Below are 23,569 nucleotides of genomic sequence, written 5' to 3'. Positions count from 1 at the left end.
GCCTTGATGGTCTTCTTCTCTAGCCTCGTCGTCATCTTGCACACCCTTTCTGATCGTCCAATCGTTCGTTCCACCGTTCTTGGCCAGCTCCAGTTGACTGCCATTGTGCACACCGGATTGACCTGCACTGTGCAACTCATAACCCATGTTGCCGAATGACTTTGTGAGCCATGACTTTCTGGTGGTTGGATGTTGATTGCTGGCTCCCGGCTGGGATGTGCCGAATGTCGAACCCATGAAACCAGGAGCGATTTGTCGGAGCAGAGGTTTGAGAGACGGTACGGCTGCGCAGATGATGGAGACATTGGCGTCTACTGCACTCCAGATGGATGAGTCGAACGAGACCCACGTCTTGTCCTCTGCATGTAGGATGCTGCTGACTCTTACCGCTCTGACGATACTGGCGATGATAGGGATGCCGCCCAGACAGATGGTGAAGAGAAGCGCGTTCTTCTGGCGTGCATGTAAATTGAGTCTCATAATCTTCGGTGCCGCAAAGGCTATCAGGAGTATATCCACCAGAACGTTTTCCACCGTCGAAGCGTAGAATGCCGGTATGGTATCAATGCATTTCTTGTCGATGGTGATGTCCCAGACACCTCTGACAGGGTTGCACTGGAAGATGGAGACGCATTCGAGGATGATGGTGGCTACCGTAACAAATATAAAGATGCCGTAGAGGAATATCCGACTGGAGCGACTTGTCGTGAACACCTTGAGATATAGTGCACAGAGAGATAGCTTGGTGGCGCAGAGCGAGATTTGATAGGCGATGAGGGTGCCGTAGAGTAGTTTGAGGGAAGGAACGATGGTGGATGGTGCAGCATCGGCTTCGTGTAGACCGCCGCCAAAGTTTGTCAACAAGCAAGCCATGATACAGTTGGCGAGGGCGGCAACCTGTGATTGCGTCAGAGTTCGTTCTTTCAAGCCTGGCATATAGATAACGTACCCATCCCAATGTGAGAAGCCAGTCATCCCAGCCGAAGGTTCTCAAAATTAATGCTCGACTATAGACTCTTCCAGCGTAGAATATTGTTGCCAACAGAAACGGAAGGATGTTTCCTAGCAAGATATAAGGTGCACGAGTCTAATGTTGAGTCAGAATTGAGGAGAGAGCGTAATGGACAGTCGTTTGATACTCACTTCTGGCATCGTGAAGGAACGCTTGCCTCGTGTGTTTTGCAAGGCCTACACCAGATCGAGACAGTGACCAAGGGCAAGGAACGAGGGCAGAAAAAATAGTTCCACGGCAGCCATGTACGATATAAATGAGCAGCAACCACCACCAAGACGGCAAAAGACCTCATAAGGGTCATCAGAGCCCCTAATTCAGCCTTCGACTATTAAGCTACAAACCGAAAACCTTCGCCAGTAGTCTTCAACACCACAATTCGGAACGGGTGAGCGGTGCACCAAACCTGACCCTCGAAGTCATTGCCCTTGCGGCCGCGCGCAGGGGTTACCTACGCTTAGCTTCTTCAGTATAACGCGCTTGTGGACTTTTGAGCTAACAGAAACTGGACCGTGAACCTAGGGTCCAGAGCCAGCCGGACAAACACATGGAGAATCGGGGAATGGTGCTCGCCATCGCGCCACAAGTTTAGGATGCGCGACCCGAACCAACGAACATGTGTGATGCTGTTGAGTAGAAACTCTCGACTCTGGCGAAAAATCGACGAGTTGTGAGATGGCAGAAAGCTGGAGACACGAAGAAGACTTCCATCAAACAGCCCGTCGCTCGGCTGTTCTGCCGACCATCAACTCAGCCCTAGTGATCGACAGTGCATGCTTCAACCAAGGAATCCTTCGTGACCACGCGAGACACATGTGGCTTCCAACCATCGCTGGAAGAGGTGCTGTTTTTTGTGTCTACCAGCGATACGATCGAGTCAAAGCTTGGTTGAATTGGCTTGAAGTTCTTGACTAGCAGTGAAGCCAAATTTCTCTCTCTTGAGCTTAGAATGTCTTGCTGCTGCAAACGTTTACTGTGGCTTGGCCAGTTGTAGTCTTGCGCTCCACGTCGCTATTTTCTTATCCTCCGGAATGGGACTGCCATGAGCGAGCGATGTATTTTGGAGTAATCGAGTATGGAGTCGAGTGGGTACGCGAAATCTTGTCGACTGCTCCACGAGTCATACGAAGGGCTTCTACGACATGCTCGTGGTACAAAAGTGCATGTTCAGATATTGGAGTTGAACGAACGTGTTAAACAAGCAATCTCGGCACGCTTGAGCTTCAAGGAGCGGAGAGATCTTCCGGTGTTCGTTTTTGATCAGATCCATGAGCTATCTGTTGCTATACTTTAGAAGACTTGTCCATTACCATGGGCGGAGAAGCTGTGGCTTTCCTCAAGATGCCTGCTGTACCTTCATACCATGGCCTCGGACATGAACAGGAACGTATAACATGTCGATCTTCATTGCATGCGCCTCTGATTTTGGCTAGCGGCTGAGGAACCGAAAGCCAATACGATCTGAAACACGAGGCTGTCGAAGGAACCGAGGCCATGGTGAAGATTCGCTCAGATCAGTACGCGACCGAATGAGCTGTTTGCTTCATTGGAAGCAGCACGGCTTTCGAAATGCATCCACAAAGATAGTGGTAACATTTTTCATCAAGCAATGCTAGACCTGGGGGGGGGGGGATTGGGAATGATTACATTTCGTGGCTTGTTTGACATTATCAATTGGTAAATAGCAGCAGCGTATATATACTGAGCAGGTACAGTCAAGCTCTCTAAGCTAGTCTTGCGGCCGTAATCATTACTCCTTCGCCTATCTGTCGCGGCCGAAAGTGGCGGGAGGCGAAGGCTTGTTGTCGAGAATCTTCTCAATCTCCTCCATAAGCTCGGGAGTCAACTTCTCAAGCAACTTCAAGGCGCCGAAGTTGTCCTCCAATTGCTCGACCTTGGTAGCACCAAGGATGACAGTCGAGACGTTGGGGTTCTTTGCTGCCCATGCCAAACTGAGCTGGGTGACGGTACCACCGAGCTTCTCAGCGATGGCGGTGAGCTTCTTGACCTGTTCCATTTGTGTAAGTATTCGATCAGACAAGAGACGTTGCGGCTGTGCTCAAATACCTTCTCGATCTTGGCTTGGCCCTCAGGACTCTTGAGCTGCTTGACAGTGTTCTCGAAGAATGCCTTGTTAGTGGCAAAGCGGGAGTCCTCGGGGATACCGTCGTTGTACTTGCCGGTCAAAAGACCGGAAGCGAGAGGCGACCAGATGGTAGTACCGTACTTGTACTGGTTGTAGAGAGGAGCGTACTCGACCTCGAAACGCTCTCTGTGGAATGCATTGTACTGGGGCTGCTCAGCAATGGGAGCAATCAGGTTGTACTTCTCAGCAATCTGAGTAGCTTCCATAATCTGAGTGGCAGACCACTCGGATGTACCCCCTGCGAACGATAAAATTAGCTTGATTTATTCTCACGAGCAGTGTCGATTGTCACGAACAGTAGTAGGCCAGGTTGAGGTTGCGGATGGCCTGGGTGAAACCCTCAACAATCTCCTTCATGGGAGTTGCGTGGTCGGGACGGTGGGCCAGGACGATATCGACGTAGTCGTGGTTCAGTCTCTTGAGGGAGCTCTTCAAGCCCTCAATGACGTGCTTCTTGGAAAGACCACGGGTGTTGGGCTCCTTGCGGCCAGTACCGAAGAAGATCTTGGTCGAGATGACATATTCGTCTCTGGGGTAGGCGAGCTCGTTGAGGGCACGTCTATTTATCATGCATCAGTTTCTGCTTTGGTTCAAGGTCAAGTCTCACATGGTAATTTCAAGGAAACACTGGCAAGACATTATTGACTTACCCCATCTCGATCTCAGACTGGCCATTGGCGTAGACCTCAGCAGTGTCGAAGAAGTTGCAACCTATGTTATGATTAGATTGCTGGACTTGTTGGAGAATCTCGGAGGATGATACCATGGTCAAAGGCCTTCTGGATACACTCCTTGACGACGTCACCCTTCTGGGTACCACCGTAGGTCAACCAACCACTGAAACATTGATGTCAACTATGGCACTTGGCTCAACCGAAGAGATCACATCACGCACCCAAGAGAGAAGACAGAGACCTTGAGACCAGTGGGGCCGAGGTGACGGAACACCATGTCCTTGGGATCAAACTTTGATTCGACAGCAGCCATTGTAGCAGATTGATAGATGCAATACGAGGTGTGTTGCGAAAGTGTACGAGGAGTATCAAATGAGAAGAGTCCGGTGGAGGAATTGCTCGGTTTTGTAGCCAGCACATCACCTTCCATAAAGAGACGGACTGCACACCTCCGTATCCACATACCCCTCAGCTATGCCGTGCTTTGCGTGTAAGCTCCGTTAACGCCGCGACCGCATATCGTCATCGCCATGTTAATTGTGTGAGACCAGAACACTCTTGCAACGAGACTCTATGATATTATAGCCTATGACGAGAGCATTACTATGGCGGCTGCGCGAAGCATGTGGTATCCGGTTATATCATTGAGAGGTTGGATAGCTGCGTTGTTGTCTTCAACAGTAACAAAGCTTACCAAGCAGAAGCACTGAGTAACCTATAACGTCTCGCGGGCAGTTTGGGAGCTAGCTACAATTTCGAGAATCCAGACATCGACTGCCGGAACAGCCAACTACAAGCTGTCGCTCAAGTCATTGAACGAGAGAAGAAGACCATGATGTAAAAGGCATTGAGAGCTCGAGCTCCACCTGTTTGGAGGCTCGAGAGCGACAGCTCGGATAGATCCGCCGCCTAGCGTCGATCTAATCAGCAGCTTCTCTCTACAGATCATCGCCATGCTTCAGCCTGCCTATCTACTTTTCTTGACACCAAACACAAGACATGGCAGCTCTACGAACGTTACGACCCATGGCTCTGCCGTCAGGCATCCGCCAGTTGCTCACCGCTCCTCGCAGAATGTCCCACTCCACACCCTCACAAGCATCCCCGCCGCCTCCGCCGCCAAAGTCGTCCGTCTCAGAGACCGAAATGTCCCACTTCTCCGCCCTCGCCTCGTCATGGTGGGACCCAGAAGGCCCCTCTCGCATCCTCCACGAGATGAATCCTCTCCGTCACGTCTTCATCCAACGCTGCCAGTCGCTGTACCCAAGAGACGTCACAAAACCGCAAGCAAAGCGCCGATACCTCGACGTTGGCTGCGGTGGAGGCATATTCGCAGAGTCGGCAGCAAGACTTGTGGACACGGAGTCAGTGACGGCAATCGACCCGACAAAAGAGGTGCTGGCTGTCGCAAAGAAGCACCAGAGAAGCGATCCCCTGCTGTGTGAACCCGGAAGATTGAACTACATCAATACTGCTATCGAGAACTTGCCGTTACCAGCGACACCGCAGCAAGGTGTGGATGTCTTGTCCGTCTTTGAGGTTATCGAGCACGTCACTCACCCCGCTCCTTTCCTGGCGAATTGCATGCCTCATGTCAAGCCTGGCGGTTGGTTGGTTCTCAGTACCATCAGCAGGACCTGGGCGAGCTGGTTCACTACAAAGCTTGTCGCCGAGGATATTATGCGCATCGTTCCCCCAGGCACCCACGATTGGAACCAGTATATCAATGTCGACGAGATGAAGGCTTGGGCGGCCAAGCAGCCAGGTTGGAGTAATCCCATGACCATGGGCGTTGTCTACATACCTGGCTATGGCTGGAAGGAAATCCAGGGCAGTGAGGGTTGGGGCAACTACTTCTTTGCTATTCGCAAGAATCTTTAACTGAGACGCAGACGATGTATTTGTGATGTAGAAATATTGTATCGATTCTTGAGCAAAATTGTTTTCTCGACAAATGAAAGCAAACATCCTTCGCAATGCATTATTTTCGAGGAGACTTCTCCTGACGAGGCACCTTCTAGGCACCTCCTCCAGCTCCGCCCCTCATCCTCTTGCCAGCACCCTCGTCACCGCCCTCGTGTGGACGCTTATTGCCTTGAGCCCCATTTGTTCCTGGCGCAAATTGTTGTGCTCCAGGGTTCATACCTCCTCTACCTCCACCGCCCCGTCCTCTACCCATGCCACCACGAGGTAGCCCACCACGTTGAGCTTGACCAGCAGCGCCTTGGACGCTGATTCCCTGACCTTGAGCGTTCTGCGCCCCAGGCTGTGCGAGCCCACCCCTGCCGCGGAACGCACCACCACCGCGTGGTAGCATGCTTCCACCTCCTCTGGGTATGCCAGTAGGGATGCCTGTGGGAATTCCTGATGGAATGCCACTGATCGAAGGGACCCTTCCGGGGCCAGGTCCTGCAGCCTGTTGACCTGGAGGAACTGCTCTCAATGGTGCCCCTGGTGTTTGAGGTGGTGTACCAGCTGCTGCCTGAGACTGCGCATTGTTGATGACTTGAGAAGCAGCATCAGATGGAGCTTGGTTCGGGACGAAGCTTGGCTGACCAAACGCAGTGCCCGCTTGTGGCTGCTGAGTCTGAGCTCCAAACTTCTGCATCCTTGCCTGCATCTTGTCTTGTGGGGCTTGACTGCCGGGGGTTGGTTGATTGGACTGAGAACCCTGAGGAGGGGCCATACCTGGCGACTGGGGAAGACCGGGACCAGCAGCCTTGAATGGAGAGCTCATGGGAGACTGAGCTGGCTTGTTGACTTGAGGAGGCAGTGGAGCAGCAACAGGAGCGGGCTTGGTAATTTTGGCAATCTCCCACACTTCGACAACTGGTCGCTGAGGTGTGTCAGCTGCAGCCTTCTCGACGACATCGAGTTTGGCTTTGGCGGCTCTTGTCTGACCTTCGGCCATGCCAAGTTTCGCCTTTTGCTTGATGGTCTCCATGTTCACGGCCTTGGTCAAGGCCTGCTCTCTCTCCTTCTTAGCCTCTTCGGCCTTTTCTTGGAGCGCCTGTTCCCTCTCCTTCTTGGCCTCTTCCGCCTTCTGCTGCAAGACGTTCTCGTGCTCTTGCTTGAGCCTGGCAGCTTCTTGAGCAATCTTGTTCTGAATGTTTCTGGCCACAATGCTTCGAATAACGGTATTCTTACCGACCAGTGTACGAGCTTGCTCGTCTGTGAAGACCAGCTGTGCCGGATCAATGTCAGACGCCGGAGCTTGAGCCACAGTCGAGTCGGCGGCATTGTCAACAGGTGGTTGAGCTGGCGCTTCGTCTGAAGTGGCAGTGGATTGTTCCTTGACTTGTGCCTGATTTACTGCAAGCTGACCTTCCTTGGTGAGACGTTCAATCTCAAGACGGTGCTCTTCCTTGAGTTGTGCAATAGCAGCTTCATGCTCTTGGCGAAGTTTCTGGAGCTCCTCGCTGTGCTTGACCAGAGCTTCTTGACGACCTTCCTCCTTGGTCTTCTCCTTATCGTCTCGGAGCTTCTGGTTGAGCTTCTGCTTCATAAGGTTGGTTCTGTTGTTGTACAAAGTTTCCAGCTGCTCTTTGCTGAGGTTGTGCTGCTCTTCAAGCTGGGCACGAAGTTTGGCGACCTGTTCCTCGACTTGTTCGGCAACAGATGTGGCATCAGCACCTGCATCAGTAGCGGTAACATTTGAAGGCTGAGCCGACGTTTCCTGAGCCGATGTTTCTTGAGTGGCGTTGGCGGCTGCAGCAGCCTTGAGCGTTTCGACTTCTTCCCGTGCAGTAGCTAGCTCTTGTCTCAGCTTCTCCAGATGCTCGGTGTTGTCGCCAGATTGAGGTGCCGTCTCTTGGCTCGGTTGCTCTTGGGTTTGAAGCTCTGAGAGACTGGCTGCACTGGTCTCGAGTTGTTGCTGGAGATCGTTCTGGTATGCGTTAGTCAATCTTCTCGCTTTCGCGAAGATGCGAGAACTTACTACTTGAGTCTCGAGCTCGGAGACTCTGGCCTGCAACGACGCAACCTGAGCGGACAGACCAGCAGCTTTGGCGGCCTCCTCGGATGCTCTAGCTTCCGACTGCTCCAGCAACTGCGCTAATGAGCTTTGTTGACCGTCTTCTTGGATCTGACCCTCCTCGGCTTGTGACTGAGCTGACAACTGCTGAGATGCGGCCTCGGCGTTAGCCACGGCTTCGTCTCTCGAAGTCTTGGTGGACTCGAGCTCCTCGTTGACTTGAGTAAGTTCCTGACTGATTTGGTTCTTTTCCTCCTTAATGTCTTCGAGCTCTTTCTCCAGTTCTCTGATCTTTGCGCTTTGCTCACGAGATCTTGCCTTTGCCTGCTCGACAAACCTGGCCTTCTGTTCCTTCCATTGTTTCTCAGCATCGTCTTTGGTCTGCTGCAACTCTGCTGGAATTGCATCAACTCTAGCCTGCAATTCTTGTCTCTCGGTGGTCAGTTGATCGCGTTCGGTCTGGAGATCAGAGATTTGGGTCTTCATCGCCTCCATTTCGGCAGGGTCGACTCTGTCGTATTTGGAGATGATGTTTTGGGTTCGGTCCCGCCAGCGATCACGATCCTCCTGCATAAGCTTCATTTCGCCTTCCTTTGTCTCCAATTCATTCTCGACCTCTTGGATGCGAGTCTGTAGAGGCTCAATCTGGCTGGTTAAGCTTTCGACTTCCTTGATCTTCTCTGCCAACTGCGTCTGCGCTTGTCTCGCCTCTTGACGGAGAGTGGTGCTGCTCTCGCGGAAGACGTTGAGTTCGTTGATGGTTTGCATAAGTTTGTTGTGGCTGACCGTGTTTGCTTCGTGATCGGCATGTTGTTGACGTTCCTCGCCGAGCTTCTGGCGAGTTTCGTCGAGTTGTGTCTGCGTGTATTGGAGCTGTTGCTGAAGACGCTTGCTTTCCTGAGTAGAGAGCTCATACTGAACATCCACAATCTCCTTCTCACGACGGAGGTACTTGATGACTTCTTGGAGATTCTCGAACTCGGAGCCATGTGTTTGCTCCGAGTCGTGTTGCTCCTCGGACGAGGTCTTCTTCTGTTGCAAATCAGAGATCTGACTGCTGACAGATTCGAGCTGCTCGTGAAGGAGCTTGTTTTGAGACTTGAGATCTTCGCGTCCGAGTCTGACCTCGCTCAGTTCGTGCTCATATCTTTCCCTTACTTCTGCCCAGCTCTCTTCACTCTGGCTCAGTGTGGCCTTTGCAGCTTCGGCCTCGGCCTTGATGGCAGCAACTTCGGTTCTGAGTTGGTTATATTCAGTACGGACTGACTGAAGATTCTTCGCGGCATCTGCATGCTTGACCAGCTCGTTCTCGTAGCTTTGTTGGGCTTGTTGTGCGATCTCTGCCTGTGCCTTGAGGTCCTCCTGGTGAAGCTTGGCGGTTTCGGCATAGCGCTCAGACTCGTCACGGAGGCGAGCGATCTCTGCCTCAAGCGATCGCTTCTGGTCGTCCAATTGGATGGCGCTTTCCTCGTGTTGAGTGCGCAGGGTTGAGAGCTCACTGTTGGTGGTAGAGAGTTCAGTACCAAGTTCCTCGACTCTTCCTTCCAAGTCCTTGATCTTCTCGTCCTTCTCTGCAATGATACGGTCCATCTCGTCGCGGTATTGGTCATTAGTCTCGTTGAGGCTCTGCAGTTCTTCCTCCGATGCTTGACTGATGTTCTTGTACTGCTCGACTTGAATCTTGGCGTTCTCGAGATCGCTACGGGCCAACTCGAGATCATGCTTGAGATCAGCGACTTCGAGAGCGAGCTCTTGCTCACGAGACAGGGCGTCCTCAGCGTTGGTCTCCGATGTTTGCTCTGCCTGAGGAGTAGGACGGGGCTGGAGTGCTTGTACACGTTCTTCTGATGTGCGGAGTTCGATCTTGAGCTCTTCCACCCTGGATGAAAGTTGGTCGCGTGTAGTCTTGGCTGCGACAAGTTCCTCGCGGACACTTGACAGACTCTTGACCAGATCATCAATTCTCGTCCTGCTCTGGTCCTGATCATACTCTCTTCTGAGAGCCGCCTTCTTGCTCTCCTCGACCTCGGTTTCCAGCTTCTTCTTTGTAGCATCAATATCGGCCTCGAGGGTCTCGACTCTGTTCTGGAGTCTACGACGAGTTTCTGACTCGGCCAACTCGCGCTCGTTTTGCAAACTTTGAAGATCCGCAATCATCTTGTTGAGGCGGCTACGCTCGTTCAACAGTGATTGGTTGTCCTCCGTCATGCGAGCCTCAATCTTCTTCCAAAGCTCTCGCTCGGCTCTGAGGTTGGCAGTGTCATTACGCATGCTGTCGGCAAGGGAGCGGGCCTCTACCAGTTCTTCGGCGACCTGTTGTGTGCGAAGGTCTTGCTTGGCTGCCACTTCGGCTAAAGACTGAGATCGCTTTTGCAGTTCCGAGTTTTCCGATTTAAGCATGTCGTAGTTGGCCTGAAGCATCCCGTAACGTTCATGAGCAAGCGTGATCTGACCGCCAGTACGAGCTACCTCTCCTTGCAGTTCGCCCTTTTCGCGAGCAAGCTTGTCGACTTGCTGTTTGAGAGTGCTGTGATCTGTTGCAGCCTCCTGCCTGTAAGCATCGAAGTGAGTTTGCATCTCCTTTAGAAGCCTGGAATAGTCGGACAACTCCTTGGAACGGGGTGTATCTTCGATCTCTCGTACAGAGCCCCTTGGTGGAGGAGTTGACGGGATTGGGCCGACGGAACGTCCAAAGGCAGCTTGGAGGTCGGTACCAGCTGGCAGCTGTCCACGGTGAGAGAGCATACGTCTGAACATGTCACGCTCGCGCATGATGCTCTCACATTGCGTGGTCATGGACTTGATCTCGTCTTGATGTCTCTGAACGCGATCACGAAGCTCGTCGAGCTCCTGCAGAGCCTGTTCGGTTTCCGATTGTTTGGCCTTTGCAGCTTCACCTTCCATGCGATCAGCAAGACCACGGTTGAGCTTCAACAGCTGGACGTTTTGCTCCTGAAGCTCTTGAACGTTTCTGAAGAGCAACAGTCTTTGGCTGATCAGAGCTCCTGCAGAGGTTTCGTCTGCCGCAGAGGATTGGTCGTCGAGTTCACCATTGGCGATCATCTGCAGTTGCATTTGACCTGCTGTGTCGAGAGCCTCCAGACCTTGGTCGCGAGCTTGCATCTCAACCAAAAGAATCTTGATCTGTGCACTGAGGTCGCGGAGCTGCTGACGAAGAATATCACCTTCTCTCGAAAGCCCCTCAGTCTGACCCTTGAGATTACGTGCTTCTTTGCGTGCTTCATCACGTTCTGTCGAAGCTGCATCGAGCATCGAGGACATTTCCAGAATCTCAGCCTCAACGCGCTCCTTCTCCTCACGTAGCTCCTCCTGCTCAGGACCTCTGTTTTCAAGATCGCGAATCATCTCATCGAGCTCGTTGCTCAGAAGGTAGTTTCTACGCTTCTCTGCCTCAAGGTCTGCCTTCATGGTGCTGTACTCGCTGTAAAGTTGGGTGAAGTTCATGTTGCCCTTCATACGTGCAGATCCGGGTGTGAAGGCGGCAGGCGATCCATCCCGTCCAGGAGTGGCTGGTGCTAAGCCATTGGAGTTGCGTTTGGGAGTGGCCATGACGGAAGCATTGTTCTGTGCCTCGGAAGCCGCAGCTTGGAGGCGTTCGACTTCGAGCTCCAGTTCGGCAAGCTTAGCTTCTACAGCCTCACGGTCGGCTCGTTCGGTCTCGATCTCGGCTTGAAGCTGTCCAACTTCTTCTGCAGCATTCTCCTTGATTTGGTCGATGTTGTTCTGAAGATCCAGTAGACGCGCCTTGGCGGTGTCCGAACTCTGCTTCTGCAGTTCAGCGAGTCTACGGGCGCTGTCCAATTCGATACGGAAGGACTCTTCGGCCTTGGAAGCACCTTCCTGCATCTGCTGAATCTTGGCGAAGGCGTCGTCTGCTTTTTGGCCTAGCTCTTCCAAACGTTGGCGAAGAGTCGTCTCTGTACGCTTCAGAGCGTCTACCGTGGCATTCGCATCCTCGTTGGCGCGCTGCAGTTCGGAAATGCGAGCATTTTTCTCCTTGCGAAACTTTGTGTGCTCGGTAGTACGCGTCTTTAGCTCAGACTCGTGCCAGTCGTTGTTGCGCTTGAGCAAATCAACCTCCTGCTGAAGAGCTTGCTCCTTGAACTTTGCACTGGATGCGGCATTTTCCAAGGACTGGTTCTTCTCCTCCAATGCGGAGATGTCGCGACGCAGAGAAATTATCTTCTGGTGTTGGGTGGCAAGTTCCTGAGCGAGGTCGTCATGAGCAGTCGACTTCGATTCGAGGACGTTGAGGGTGTCGCGATTGGAGGTTTCGAGCGAGGCGATGCGGGCACGCAGAGTGTCGAGCTCGGAGGTTGAATGTGTTGATGAAGCCTTTACAGCGTCGAGCTCGGTTTGAAGCTCGGCGCGAGCATTTTCTACCAAGTGGAGTCAGTGGGTTGAAGAGCAAGGTAGTGGAGGTCGAGGTACACACGTTGATCATCGAGCGATTTGCGGAGGTCCTGGATTTCCTGAGAATTCTTGTTGAGGGTAGCCTTGAGGGCCTTGACCTTTGACTCTCCAGCGCGGAGGGTGTTTTCGAGTTCTAGGTCGGATCTGAGTTTGTCGGCCTTGAGGTTGTCAAAGTCCTTTGCCCGTTCAGTAAGGGCCGACAGGAAGTCCTTGATCAAGTCTTGTGTGGGAGCGTCCAGTAGAGAATCAAGCTGAGGCTCGTCGATTGAAAAGGCTTGGGCAATGAGAGCCGTGTCGACGGCGCCGGCCTGGGCGCGCGTCCTCATTGTCGCAATGAAGTACCGGCTAGTCGAATGTCATGAAGCTTTGGATCGAAACGAACGCGTCGGGGTCGGACAAGACGCGCGACGGTGACGGTGTGAGTGAGAACAGCAATCGACAAAAGCAATGAAGTGACACGCAATTGAGACTGGCTCCTGCGGTGTCTTGGATGCTGAAATGCTGGCAGTTGCAAGACCTTTGGTACAAAGAATGGGAAAGTGCAGCGGATCAAGGCCGAGCTGGTTGTTGACGCACTGACCGTGCCGTTTGCGGCCGCCTTGCGCTCACTCACTCACGCTTTGAACCTTGACATTTATAGTCGCATCCACTCCATCAACCACGCCGTGACAACACGTGCGAGCACTCCCACCCATTCTCACATATCCCATATCACCTCGACTCCCTGCCTGCCGTACTACTCTCATCAGCAACACCCTCACAACATCGTCGCCGCCTTGTTCGGCCGACACTTTCACCACCATGTCTCTCAAGGCTTCTTTCAATAGCTTCAACAGCGAGTTCTCGGCCGCTACTACTCGCAACACTCAACAGAAGCGACCTACCTCTGCCGTTCCTACCCCCGTACAGCGCCCCTCCACTCCCTCGACCCAGCCTACAGATCTCAAGCGCAAACGTCAAGATCTCCCACAAAATGCCGCCTATTCTCAGCCCGCCGACACGGGCTCAGGCAGAGAGGTCATGACCCAGGTCGTCTACGCCATCGACTATCTCAAATCCAAGGATCGTCCCATCAGCTTCACCGACATCTGGAACTATCTGTCCATTCCTGCCAACCAGCAGCAGCACCGTCAAGTTCTACGTAGGGCGCTTATGGAGCACCCCAAAGTCGACTATGACCCCAAAGGCCTGGATGGACAGCACCCCTCTTTCCGCTTCCGTCCTGTTCACAACGTTCGCTCTGCCGATGATCTAAAAGCGTACCTGCAGCGCCAGCATACCGCTCAAGGCATCAGTGTCAAGGAACTCAAAGAAGGCTGGCCCGATGCTGTTATTGAGATTGAGCGCCTTGAATCAAAGGGCGAACTCTTGGTCGTGAGGCAAAAGAAGGACAATGTTCCAAAGATGGTCTGGCCGAACGACCCTTCTCTTGATCAACGCATCGACCAGGATTTCAAGGACTACTGGTTGAAGACTACCTTGCCTGCCAACCCCGGTGATTTGAGAATCGAGCTTGAGAAAGCTGGTATCACTCCTACCAGTCAGGTCAAGGAAGTCATCAAGGTTTCTGGCGGAAAAGACAAGAAGAAGCGCACCTCGAAAAAGGTGGGCAGATACACCAACACTCACATGGTCGGCATTCTCAAGGACTACAATGCGACAAAAAAGTAGTCGTGTTTTCTATCTTTTTTGTTCTCATGATTTTAGCGCGGCGTTGGGCAAGGAAAGCATAGAAAAGGAGTACTCTTGGTGGTATATCGGTAGTCAGAATTAAAACGTGATTTCTCTCACAGCTTGCTGACCTATGACCAATGAGGCTCGACACTAAAGTCTGGCATACTCGCAGAGTATCAAGCGGCAGACTGAATACAGGTCGGATCGCTCGGTAGGCAAGGAATGGAGCATAACAAGCACTGCGAGGATCGTGGAAGCCTCACGCGGAGCGAGCGATATACAGCAGCTAGGTACCTTCCTTGGCGTGGTGATCAACAAGAGTTGGACAACTGCTTCTGGCAAACAACTCTTCATGAATGCATCATGCCTGGTTGATGCTTTTGGTGTGAGTGGTCGAAAATGGCGCATGTATCGACAGCATGAATGAGGGAGATGAGCAGGTGACGGGGTGTTTCGGTACTTGCAGCAGGATGTGACGCTCGCTGATGTTACGAAAAAGTTGTTTGGGCGAAAGCTGGAAGCCGAGGGGTGCGGATAGAGCCGGGGCTTTCGCAACTCCCGTTTCCTTCGCATACCTCAAATCGCCGTCCTATGAAGCGAAGCTTCTACTCGCACTCTTCATCCCCTACTGGCGAGCCCTCATCATGTTGAGAGCTTCTTTTTCACAGTGCGGCAAACGCCTGGCCACTGCCGGGAGCCGCACCAGCTTCTCCACCGTCGCTAGAAGCAGACCTGCCGTTGCTCTGACCCAGGCAAAGAGAGATGCTGGTGTGAGCCATTTCCGCAGCTATGCTGTCGCTGCTGAGGACACCAACAAAGGCGTTGTATGCTTGTTCGCGATCCGAGATTCTTGTCGAGCCATCTGACCAGTGCCTGCAGGACCCCAACGACTCTTTCCTCCAGGGAAACACGGCCAACTACATCGACGAAATGTACATGGAGTGGAAGCGCGATCCCAAGTCGGTCCACGTCTCATGGCAGGTCTACTTCCGCAACATGGAGAAGGGCGACATGCCCATGTCCCAGGCTTTCCAACCCCCACCTACCATTGTTCCCGCTCCTGAAGGTGGAGCTCCTGGATTTTCTCCTACCGCCGCCGCTGGCGTTGGCACCAGCTCCGACCTGACCAACCATCTCAAGGTCCAGCTCTTGGTACGCGCCTACCAGGCCAGAGGTCACCACAAGGCCAAGATCGATCCTCTTGGTATTCGCAACGAGGCCAGTCAATTCGGCTACAGCAACCCTCCCGAGCTCAACCTTGACCACTACAACTTCACCGAGGCCGACATGGAGCAAGAGTTCAGCCTTGGACCTGGTATTCTGCCCCGCTTTGCTACCGAAGGCCAAAACAAGATGAAGCTCAAGGACATTATCGCCGCATGCGAGCGTCTCTACTGCGGCAGCTACGGTATCGAGTACATCCACATTCCCGACCGTGAGCAGTGCGATTGGCTTCGTGCCCGCATTGAGGTTCCTCAGCCCTACAAGTACTCTGTCGACGAGAAGAGACGCATTCTGGACCGTCTGATCTGGAGTTCCAGCTTCGAGAGCTTCCTTGCCACAAAATACCCCAACGACAAGCGTTTCGGTCTCGAGGGTGGTGAATCCCTAATCCCCGGAATGAAGGCCCTGATCGACCGCAGTGTCGATTACGGTGTCAAGGACATTGTTATCGGTATGCCTCATCGTGGTCGTCTCAACGTCCTGTCCAACGTCGTTCGCAAGCCCAACGAGTCCATCTTCAGTGAGTTTGCCGGTTCTGCTGAGGCTGCTGATGAGGGATCTGGTGATGTCAAGTACCATCTTGGTATGAACTTCGAGCGCCCCACTCCTTCTGGCAAGCGCGTGCAGTTGTCTCTGGTCGCCAACCCTTCGCATTTGGAGGCCGAGGACCCCGTTGTTCTTGGCAAGACCAGAGCCATTCTCCACTACAACGGTGATGAGAAGGAGGCCAACTCAGCCATGGGTGTCTTGCTCCACGGTGATGCTGCCTTTGCTGGACAGGGTATTGTCTACGAAACCATGGGCTTCTACGCTCTTCCCTCCTACCAGACCGGTGGTACCATCCACATTGTCGTCAACAACCAGATTGGTTTCACCACTGACCCTCGTTTCTCGCGCTCTACCCCATACTGTTCCGATATCGCCAAGGCCATCGATGCCCCTGTCTTCCACGTCAACGGTGACGATGTCGAGGCTGTCAACTTTGTTTGCCAACTTGCTGCTGACTGGCGTGCTGAGTTCAAGAAGGACGTTGTTATTGACATCGTCTGCTACCGTAAGCAAGGTCACAACGAGACTGATCAGCCCTCATTCACCCAGCCTTTGATGTACAAGCGCATCGGCGAGCAGAAGCCTACCATCGACAAGTACATTAACCAGCTCATCGAGGACAAGACTTTCACCCAGGATGACGTTGAGGAGCACAAGAAGTGGGTTTGGGGCATGCTCGAGGAGTCCTTTGCCCGCAGCAAGGACTACCAGCCCACCGCCAAGGAATGGTTGACCAGTGCATGGAACGGATTCAAGAGTCCCAAGGAGCTCGCCACTGAGGTTCTGCCTCATCTTCCCACTGCTGTCGAGGCCGACACACTCAAGCACATTGGTGACAAGATCGGAACTCCTCCGGATGGCTTCAACGTCCACCGTAATCTGAAGCGTATTCTCAACAACCGCACCAAGACCGTCAACGAGGGCAAAAACATCGACATGAGCACTGCTGAGGCTCTTGCCTTCGGTTCTCTCTGCATGGAGGGTCATCACGTCAGAGTTTCGGGTCAGGATGTTGAGCGTGGTACCTTCTCTCAGAGACACGCCGTTGTCCACGACCAAGAGAGTGAGAGCACCTACACCCCTCTCCAAGACCTCGGCAAGGACCAGGGTAGCTTCGTGGTCTCCAACTCGAGTTTGAGTGAGTTCGGTGTCCTCGGATTCGAGTACGGTTACTCGCTCTCATCTCCCTCTGCCCTTGTCATGTGGGAGGCTCAGTTTGGTGACTTTGCCAACAACGCACAATGTATCATTGACCAGTTCATCGCTTCTGGTGAGGTCAAGTGGCTCCAGAGATCTGGTCTCGTCATGAGCATGCCTCACGGTTACGACGGTCAGGGCCCCGAGCACAGTTCGGGTAGAATGGAGAGATTCTTGCAATTGTGCAACGAGGTAAGCGATTAGCCACCCTGGAGATTTGAGCCATTTACTAACAATATCTTAGGATCCCCGTATCTTCCCTGCACCCAACAAGCTCGACCGCCAGCACCAGGACTGCAACATGCAGATCGCATACTGCACAACCCCTGCCAACCTCTTCCACATTCTCCGTAGACAGATGAACAGACAGTTCAGAAAGCGTAAGTTGTTGCGCCTCTTTTCACGTTGCATCCGTCCTGACAGTCTCCTAGCTCTTATCCTCTTCTTCTCAAAGTCTCTTCTCCGTCACCCTCTGGCCCGCTCATCCATCGAGGAGTTCACTGGCGACTCCCACTTCCAGTGGATCATCACCGACCCTGCTCACACCGAAGGCGAGCACCAGATCCAGCCCAAGGAGGAGATTGAGCGCGTCATTCTCTGTACCGGTCAAGTTTACGCTGCTCTGCACAAGTACCGCCAGCAGAACGGCATCACCAACACCGCCATCACCCGTATTGAGCAGCTCAACCCCTTCCCCTGGGCTCAGCTCAAGGAGAACCTCGACTCCTACCCCAACGCCAAGAACATTGTCTGGGCCCAGGAGGAGCCTCTTAACGCAGGTTCATGGACCTTCACACAACCCCGTATCGAGACGTTGTTGAACGAGACCGAGCACCACAACAGAAGACACGTTCTCTACGCTGGTAGAAACCCCAGCGCCAGTGTCGCCACTGGTCTCAAGAGCAGCCACATGAAGGAAGAGCAAGACCTATTGGAAACCGCTTTCAACGTGAAGCAAGACAAGCTCAAGGGCGAGTAAGCATAGCGTCCACTCTTTCATTGTCATGGTTTGGTTTTCTTCGTACATAGTCGGCCTATGGAGTTTAATCGAAGGCGTTAGCAAATAGCAGCGCCTTGTGTATTTCTAAATTCGATCTCGAAAGTTTTGCATATTTTTGCGTCTTCCAAAGAATTCGAAGACACTTATTGATGTTCACATGTCAGCCGCGTTTCCGACCAGGTACCTCGGTACCCTATGCAAGGGCAGGTGCGATACGGAACGCACATGGTTTCTCCAAGGCCACTCACATCCATCTATGCTCATAGATACTTCCGACCCTACGCGCCCGATGTAGGTTGCATTCTGAGAGCAGCGGCGTGGGCTCAGGATCAAATGGCTGAGACTCGCATTGTAAAGTAAAGTAAAGATAGATTCTCAAGTATAGCTGTATTGGCACGGTTTTCTTCTGCTTCGTTGTCTGAGAAGACACAGATCTAGATGCCCTGTAAGAAAGCCCCGTGCGTCCAATAAACGTTGTTTCCGATATGACGAAAGAGCGAGCCTCGGCGCATTGTTTTTATTCCAATCACCCTGTTATCAATAGCCGACCGAGATGATATCTCGAGGTATGTAAGTAATAGTCATTGCCACCTTTTGCTTTATATATCCCGGGTTCTCTTCGTGTATGCAGCAAACATTTCTGGTCTTTTTTCTTTTCCCGCTCGTCAATCCCTTTCTCCAAATCCAGCACAACAATGAGCAAATCCGGAGACTTTGAAGCCGTCGCCGCAGACATAAGAAAGATTCTGCACCAACCGGAATATGATGATGGCAGTGCTGGTCCGGTGCTAGTGCGTCTGGCGTGGCATGCTTCGGGCACGTATTGTTCGGAAACCGATACGGGCGGTAGCAATGGAGCAGGCATGCGATACGAGGTATGATTGCTATTATCCCACATCCAAGTCTCGTACCTATCAACTAACATCTTTGCAAAGGCCGAAGGCGGCGACGAAGCAAACGCTGGACTCCAACACGCACGCGTATTCTTGGAACCCATCAAAGAGAAGCACACCTGGATTTCCTACGCCGACCTATGGACCTTGGCTGCCGTTGTTGCATTGAAAGAGATGGGAGGGCCTCAGATCAAATGGCTGCCTGGTAGAACAGACTTTGTGGACGACAGTAAACTGCCTCCTCGTGGTCGTCTGCCGGACGGAGCTCAAGGCGCCGATCACATCCGCTTCATCTTCTACCGAATGGGCTTTACGGATCAAGAGATTGTTGCGCTGAGTGGCGCTCACAATCTGGGAAGAATGCACATGGATCGCTCTGGGTTTCACGGTCCGTGGGTGCCAAACGGTACTCGCTTCAACAACACCTACTACAGAATCATGACCGAATACGAGTGGAAGGAAAAGATACTCGAAAACGGCGTCAAGCAATTCGTCTACATGGACGAAGACCTGGACGAAGAACTCGCCATGCTGCCCACCGATCTCGCGCTCGTCACTGACGAGTCCTTTGGCCCTTGGGTCAAGAAGTATGCTGCCGACAAAGATCTCTTCTTCGATCACTTTGCAAAGGCATTCGGCAAACTTCTGGAATTGGGCATCCAGAGAGATGCCAATGGTAACATTACAAACACGGATAACGTCAAAGGTGGTTATCATGCTGCGCCGAAGAAGTCGGGCAAGCCTGGTAAGCCGAAGGCTGCTGGGGATGGTATTGCTGAGCCGTTGCAGGAGGAGAATGCGAGGTTCAAGGCTAGACTATAGATTATAGACGGATTTTGGATTAGAGAAGATATACGTGAACTTGGTTCCATAGAAGTTATATACTTAGAGCATAGAGTTCAGAATATACTATTATTCGCTTTGAATGTTCTATGGTTTGAGAGTTCACATGTCTTGATTTTCAACTCCTCATGGACTTTGGCGAGCCAGTAGGGTCTAGTGCCTCGTTGAACTATGCATGGTCAAGGAAAGTATGTGTGTGTGTGTGTTGCCATGTTCCTACTCCGCTGTCTGCCATTCTAGCAAAGGTGCAGTACCACGGTTGGTCTGTAGTTTGCTATTGATCGTTCTAGCCCATTCATATCTTGAAGACCAACAGTTGTTTGTGTCAGTCTCTTTTCAGGTCTCGATGCTATAAGTTTCAAGCACAAGTCGGGGGTGTGTTCCCATTACGGACTTGGATGTATCACTCTATATCCCGACCTCTCGTTGCCTTTTTTCGTATGTTTTTCTATGTTCGGTAAACCACATGACTGATCAAACAGCAGGAAGTGCTGTCAGGGGAGACAACTGTCAACAAAATAAAGTCTCGTTAGCAATATCTCTTTCGTGAGCTATGATTGCCAGACTTGATTGCCATTCGACGATGGACACGTAGGAAGGATACTAAAATCTGGCTCTCTACATTCCCCGAAGCCTGGGAAGATGACTTGAGTATAGTTTCGGAAAATTTGACAAGGTCACGATGTCACCACAGTAAAAGACTTTCAGGAGCATAAAGAGTAGAATGAAATTGAAGCAAAAGCATTATCATAAAGAGTTTGTGAGAGACTGCGGAAAAAGCCATCTCGATCACAACTGAACCTCCTCCCGAGACTGAAAAACTATAAAGGACCAGTCAATCAGTCGTTTTTTCTTTCCTTCATCGACCCCGCTCAAGCAATCAGAGTTGTAGTCTTTGGCCCTGTTTACATGTTGTAATCTTCGCCATCGTCATCGTCCTTGAAGGTCTCGACATCGTCGTCAGCCAGCTCGGGAACATTCTCCTCACGGTGTCCCTAGAAGATACTCGTCAGTCGCATGGAGAAACAGAAAAGGATTCAATATGCGTCTTACTTTGCGAATGCGAACCCATCCGTTCTCGCCGACATCGTAGGTGGGGGCGGGCTCGTTGCCGTTGGTGGCCGAAGAGTAGCGAGTGGAGGGAGCAGCAAATGAAGCAGCGCCGTTGCGAGTGTAAGCGCCAGTGCTGATGACAGAAGCATTGCCAGAGCCAGCAGTGATAGCAGAAGACAAGGCGGAGGTAGGAAGACGAACACCACCGGTCTTGTTGACTAGGGAGCCACTGGTTTTGGAGGCGGTAGTGCCAGTGTGCTGTGCAGATACGATTAGTAAGATTACAGTGACATTCATGATAAGTCTGTACTTACGGCAATGTACTTGGCATCGCTGGTGTCCATGTCATGCTTCTGCTGGCCAGGCTTGACACTCTGGATTTCAGGAATGCATCTCAAGCAGGCAGCATCGTCGCCCTTACGGCGCTGACTGGCCGAGAACTCGTAGAGACCGCGGACCTTGCCACAGAGTGAGCATTCGCGTTCAACGTTCTGGTTGGATTGAGGCATGATTGGGATGTGGCTGTTGTGGACTGTGGTATGTGTGAAACGTATAAGTCTTTGAAGAAGAGAGTGAGTGGTAGAGGGAAGGGATGCTCGCGGGCGATGTGCTTTGAGGTTGATGAGGGAGGAGGATGGAAAAAGGGTAGAAGAAAGCAGAATAAATAGGCTGGAGGGGGACGAAACCCGACAGTGACCTTAGTAATCGATGCGATCCTCGGCAGCGACGACGAGGCAGCGACGACGATGTTGTTGGCTCAACGGGAAGGAAGTCAAGTCAGCGAATCGTGCCTGCCTGTCGATGTGAAGTCTTGGTTTCGAGTTCAAGAACGCACCTTCCAAACTCCATACCCTCATCCCTTCGCTTTGATATGACATTGAGAGACGCTCACCAATAGTTTATATGCGCTCCACCCAAGGTAATCAGGGAGCTTCAGCTCGTGTGAGGAATTCAGTTCGTGTGAGGAATACACTTCACATCAGACGGTCGCCCAGAGGATGTGAAGCTTCATGACGCTGTCTGTGGCCTCTCAAGGCCAACTCGTACATTGCACATGGCCACATTGTGAACCTTAGGTCTTGGTAACCACCTCAAGTCTCGTCCCAACTCATCATGGTCCAGATGTAAGGTATCGGTGCACAACAGCGAAAGCGACCACCAAAAGGCCACCACAGGTCAAGAACACATTGTTACGATGCTGATCGCCTGTACCGTGTGAGTCAAGAAGATACAGCCATGACATATGCAATACGTACCTTCTTCAGCAAGACTATGCGCTGCAATGACAAAGAGGTTCAAAGGCAGTCTGAGGATACCGTATATCCTACCACGACTGCCATCTTGGATCAATCTACCCTTCAGAGATGCCATGCTCGGAAAATATGCACCCACACAGACCTCAAACAGACAGAAGGCCCAGAAGACAAGGGCTTCACTCTTGAGTAGGATGCTGCATAGGAGGCAGATGCTGGCGCTGGTTAAGACAATCTTGAGGATGTAGTGTCCTTTGTCTTGTGATGGCGGTACAAGTGTGAACATGATAGAGCCCACCATCATAGCACACATGTAAGAGCTGAAGACCACTCCGAAAGGAAGTGGATTCGTGAAATCGACGGCGGCGTGGACAGTAGACAAAGCGGCTGACCAGAAAAAGACGAACATGTACATGCTGCCTTCGAAAAAACAGGAGGCGAGACCAATGGAGATAATCTTCGGATCTGCATGATATCAGCCATGCTGGTCTCTCAAGATTTTCTGGGAAACTGCATATACCGAGAAGTACGCTGCTGAGATCGACAGATTCGCCAGTCTTGTCTTTGCTACTGGCATTGTCTCCATAGTTCTCATTCTACACATGTCAGTACAGTCTCAGATCTGCTTTTTGTGAACACTTACCCAACGCTTCGATATGAAGGCGAAAGCCAGACCCAGGCAAACGATACTAGCCATGAAAGGGCTCGTCTTTGAGTTCAGAGAATTGACCAAAACGTCACCAACCACACCGGAGACGATTGCCACCACACCACTGAGCGTGGTCATCTTGCCAAACATGCTTCCGAGGCTCAACCCGTATGCATCTAATGCTTGGTCATGGTATTCTGCGATCATCCATGTCTCGAAGACACTGTATAGCAAAGTCGTGCTGACGCCACCACAAGCCCTACCAGCGAACAAGACAAGCAAGTCATCTGAGAGCATTGTGAAGCATGCAGTCGAGTAGATGATGCAATACAACAGACACGCATTTCGTCGACCGTACTTGTCAGCCAACTGTCCGACGAAAGAGGCACTGAGAGCACCAGCAACAAACCCACTAGCATAGAGAGCAGCAACCGTCGTTTCAGGTAAGTGTTTGTGGTATTTGTAAAGTGCGTAGATATGAGGGCCCTTTTCGAAAATCAGCTGAGATCCTGACACAGAATGAGAATCTGCTCTCACCTGAAGCCAGTCAGCTGCGCAGACCAGTGCATATGCTGGGAAGAATGCTCTCTTGAACCTTCTGATGGCAGTTTGTCCCAGTGCACTTTTCACTCCACTCTCAGCCTCTGCTACCGAATCTTGCTTTTCGGTTTGATATTGTCGAAAGAGCAAGTAAGCACTGATTGCAGCTAGCACTGCCAGGTTAGTCTTGTAGAAAGCCATTGCGGAAGCCAAGATTGTCAAAACACGTCAGAATGTAGCATATCCATCACAAATCGTATTTGAGGGCAACTACATGTTTTGGCCTTTGTTCGGTCAACATTTCTCAAGACGCGACCCGTAATGTCTGTCCTACGGGCCGATATTGAGGAATTCTACCGGGAATAATCTAGAAGCAGCGTCGACAATGATAGGTGATAAGAGGTGCGCACTGCACGACCTCATGGCTGAAATGCAAGGGGTAAAATTTGAAAGAA

At 51.9% G+C, this 23,569-nt stretch overlaps 9 protein-coding genes across 9 annotated transcripts; 4 read left to right on the top strand and 5 right to left on the bottom strand.

The window, feature by feature from the left end:
• Positions 1–243: 243 nt before the first annotated feature.
• On the bottom strand, positions 244–1,087 carry M436DRAFT_10261 (uncharacterized protein; the record flags this gene model as incomplete). The annotated part of the gene is made up of 2 exons (XM_013573915.1): positions 244–897; positions 950–1,087. Coding segments are annotated over 2 exons (792 nt in total), but the record flags the coding sequence as incomplete, so codon positions are not given.
• A 1,687-nt stretch (positions 1,088–2,774) lies between these two features.
• M436DRAFT_61888 (Aldo/keto reductase) lies at positions 2,775–4,145 on the bottom strand (the record flags this gene model as incomplete). Its single annotated transcript, XM_013574241.1, has 6 exons — positions 2,775–3,020; positions 3,080–3,396; positions 3,455–3,717; positions 3,809–3,869; positions 3,922–3,995; positions 4,054–4,145. 6 exons carry the CDS (start codon positions 4,143–4,145, stop codon positions 2,775–2,777), a joined length of 1,053 nt encoding a protein of 350 aa, XP_013429695.1.
• A 761-nt stretch (positions 4,146–4,906) lies between these two features.
• Positions 4,907–5,713, top strand: M436DRAFT_41702 (ubiquinone biosynthesis O-methyltransferase; the record flags this gene model as incomplete). Its single annotated transcript, XM_013574113.1, has 1 exon — positions 4,907–5,713. One exon carries the CDS (start codon positions 4,907–4,909, stop codon positions 5,711–5,713), a length of 807 nt encoding a protein of 268 aa, XP_013429567.1.
• Positions 5,714–5,849: 136 nt separating this feature from the next.
• M436DRAFT_41066 (uncharacterized protein) lies at positions 5,850–12,565 on the bottom strand (the record flags this gene model as incomplete). Its single annotated transcript, XM_013574004.1, has 4 exons — positions 5,850–7,718; positions 7,770–9,080; positions 9,684–12,205; positions 12,262–12,565. 4 exons carry the CDS (start codon positions 12,563–12,565, stop codon positions 5,850–5,852), a joined length of 6,006 nt encoding a protein of 2,001 aa, XP_013429458.1.
• Positions 12,566–13,040: 475 nt separating this feature from the next.
• M436DRAFT_41289 (transcription initiation factor IIE subunit beta) lies at positions 13,041–13,910 on the top strand (the record flags this gene model as incomplete). The annotated part of the gene is made up of 1 exon (XM_013574044.1): positions 13,041–13,910. The coding sequence occupies one exon, from the start codon at positions 13,041–13,043 to the stop codon at positions 13,908–13,910; it is 870 nt and encodes a 289-aa protein (XP_013429498.1).
• A 647-nt stretch (positions 13,911–14,557) lies between these two features.
• M436DRAFT_41174 (2-oxoglutarate dehydrogenase-like protein E1 component) lies at positions 14,558–17,862 on the top strand (the record flags this gene model as incomplete). Its single annotated transcript, XM_013574023.1, has 4 exons — positions 14,558–14,737; positions 14,793–17,075; positions 17,128–17,263; positions 17,315–17,862. 4 exons carry the CDS (start codon positions 14,558–14,560, stop codon positions 17,860–17,862), a joined length of 3,147 nt encoding a protein of 1,048 aa, XP_013429477.1.
• A 716-nt stretch (positions 17,863–18,578) lies between these two features.
• On the top strand, positions 18,579–19,598 carry M436DRAFT_42018 (cytochrome c peroxidase-like protein; the record flags this gene model as incomplete). Its single annotated transcript, XM_013574177.1, has 2 exons — positions 18,579–18,758; positions 18,819–19,598. The coding sequence occupies 2 exons, from the start codon at positions 18,579–18,581 to the stop codon at positions 19,596–19,598; spliced, it is 960 nt and encodes a 319-aa protein (XP_013429631.1).
• Positions 19,599–20,524: 926 nt separating this feature from the next.
• Positions 20,525–21,181, bottom strand: M436DRAFT_70964 (uncharacterized protein; the record flags this gene model as incomplete). Its single annotated transcript, XM_013574317.1, has 3 exons — positions 20,525–20,614; positions 20,673–20,930; positions 20,987–21,181. 3 exons carry the CDS (start codon positions 21,179–21,181, stop codon positions 20,525–20,527), a joined length of 543 nt encoding a protein of 180 aa, XP_013429771.1.
• A 602-nt stretch (positions 21,182–21,783) lies between these two features.
• M436DRAFT_40837 (major facilitator superfamily transporter) lies at positions 21,784–23,315 on the bottom strand (the record flags this gene model as incomplete). The annotated part of the gene is made up of 5 exons (XM_013573960.1): positions 21,784–21,878; positions 21,929–22,390; positions 22,446–22,521; positions 22,569–23,060; positions 23,112–23,315. 5 exons carry the CDS (start codon positions 23,313–23,315, stop codon positions 21,784–21,786), a joined length of 1,329 nt encoding a protein of 442 aa, XP_013429414.1.
• Positions 23,316–23,569: the final 254 nt, after the last annotated feature.

The sequence above is a fragment of the Aureobasidium namibiae genome (genome assembly GCF_000721765.1).
Source record: "Aureobasidium namibiae CBS 147.97 unplaced genomic scaffold scaffold_4, whole genome shotgun sequence".
Taxonomy (NCBI): Eukaryota; Fungi; Ascomycota; class Dothideomycetes; order Dothideales; family Saccotheciaceae; genus Aureobasidium; species Aureobasidium namibiae.
Note: the sequence above shows the minus strand (reverse complement) of the source record. Positions and strands in the feature narration are given on the sequence as shown.